Source organism: Fukomys damarensis, unplaced genomic scaffold, assembly GCF_012274545.1.
Source record: "Fukomys damarensis isolate Sample0158 unplaced genomic scaffold, DMR_v1.0_HiC HiC_scaffold_8149, whole genome shotgun sequence".
NCBI lineage: Eukaryota > Metazoa > Chordata > Mammalia > Rodentia > Bathyergidae > Fukomys > Fukomys damarensis.
In genome coordinates, this window is record NW_022909061.1 from 1 (window position 1) to 1,320 (window position 1,320).

The window sequence follows — 1,320 nt, forward strand, 5'->3', positions numbered from 1 at the left end:
CTTTCCTCCTCTACTATCTTTTCTGGGCAGTTTCTACCTTATTCTCTTCCAGGCTATAGTGTGGATGAAGAGCAGATCTGAGGACATGGTTGAGAAGAGAACGTTCCTCATGACTGAGCGGCTGCCACCCATCCAGTCAATGGTCCACACGGGTTCGTTTCATATCCTCGTGGTCTACTGTGGTGACATGCTCCTGCGCCTCTTTGGGGACCACTTCCGGGCATTCAAACCCCTGGGCACAGTGCCCTGCCGCTTCAACGTCACCTGCCTCTGCTATGACCCAGAAATGAAGATGCTTCTGTCTGGCATCAGGGGGTCAGTGGTCACCTGGGTCATTGATCAAAGTGGCAAAGGCCTCCAAATAGCTCACATGTTTTCCATGCCTGGAAATGAGCTTGTCCAGCACATCATGCTGAATGGCCCCAACGGCTCCCTCCTAGCCCTTTGTGAGACTGTGGTGAGAGCCCTTGAGCGTCAGGGCCAGGGCAGGCTGGGAGAGGTGAAGAAGTTCACGTCCACCTGCAGTGGCTCCTCTATCACCTGCTGCTTCACCAGTTTGGATCAGGGTTTTCTCTATGCTGGAAACAAGGCCGGGGAGATCCAGGTGTGGAACCTCAGTCACAACAAGGCCCTCCACAGTTTCAAGGCCCACTCCGCATTAGTGGTATGTATCCGCAGCCGGTCAGAGGCCAACACCCTGCTAACAGCTGGCAAGGAAGGCTTAATGAAGGAGTGGAACCTTACCTCAGGGAACCTGCTTCGGCGACTAGAACTTGGTGAGGAGCTGTACCGCCTCCAGTTTATCGATGACACTATCTTCTTCTGCCAAACTACTTATACGTTTTCCTTGCACTCTCTGCCCTGCTTCTATAACCTCTTCCATGTCTGTGGATCTGCTCCCCAGCAAGTGCATCGGGTCTGCCGTGGTGAAAACTGGTACAGAATCCTGTGCATCACAGAAGATGGCCTGTTGCGCTTTGTGTCCCCAATAACAGGGGCGCTTCTGCTCCTCACCTGGCCCTTCTCAATCCTGGACCAGGCTGTGGATTGGGCCTATCATCCAGGCAAAGAGGAGCTCTTTGTGGCAACAGGCAGCACAGATGTGCTGGTGTTAGACACAACCCGTTGTCCTTGCCCGGCCAAGTATCTTTTATGCACCTCACCAAATTCTCAGGACTTTGTATACTGCCTGGCTTATGGGCATTTCCACCTGGGGCGAGGGATAGAAGGGCTGATATTCTCTGGGCACCAGAGTGGTATAATAAGAGTGCTTTCTCAGCATAGCTGTGCCCGAATAGAGAAATTCGTACACTTTGGGGC

The 1,320-nt window shown here is 53.0% G+C and overlaps 1 protein-coding gene across 1 annotated transcript; it reads left to right on the top strand.

Moving 5' to 3' along the window:
* Positions 1–19: 19 nt before the first annotated feature.
* On the top strand, positions 20–1,315 carry LOC104859302 (WD repeat-containing protein 87-like; the record flags this gene model as incomplete). The annotated part of the gene is made up of 1 exon (XM_033760617.1): positions 20–1,315. A coding segment is annotated over one exon (1,296 nt), but the record flags the coding sequence as incomplete, so codon positions are not given.
* Positions 1,316–1,320: the final 5 nt, after the last annotated feature.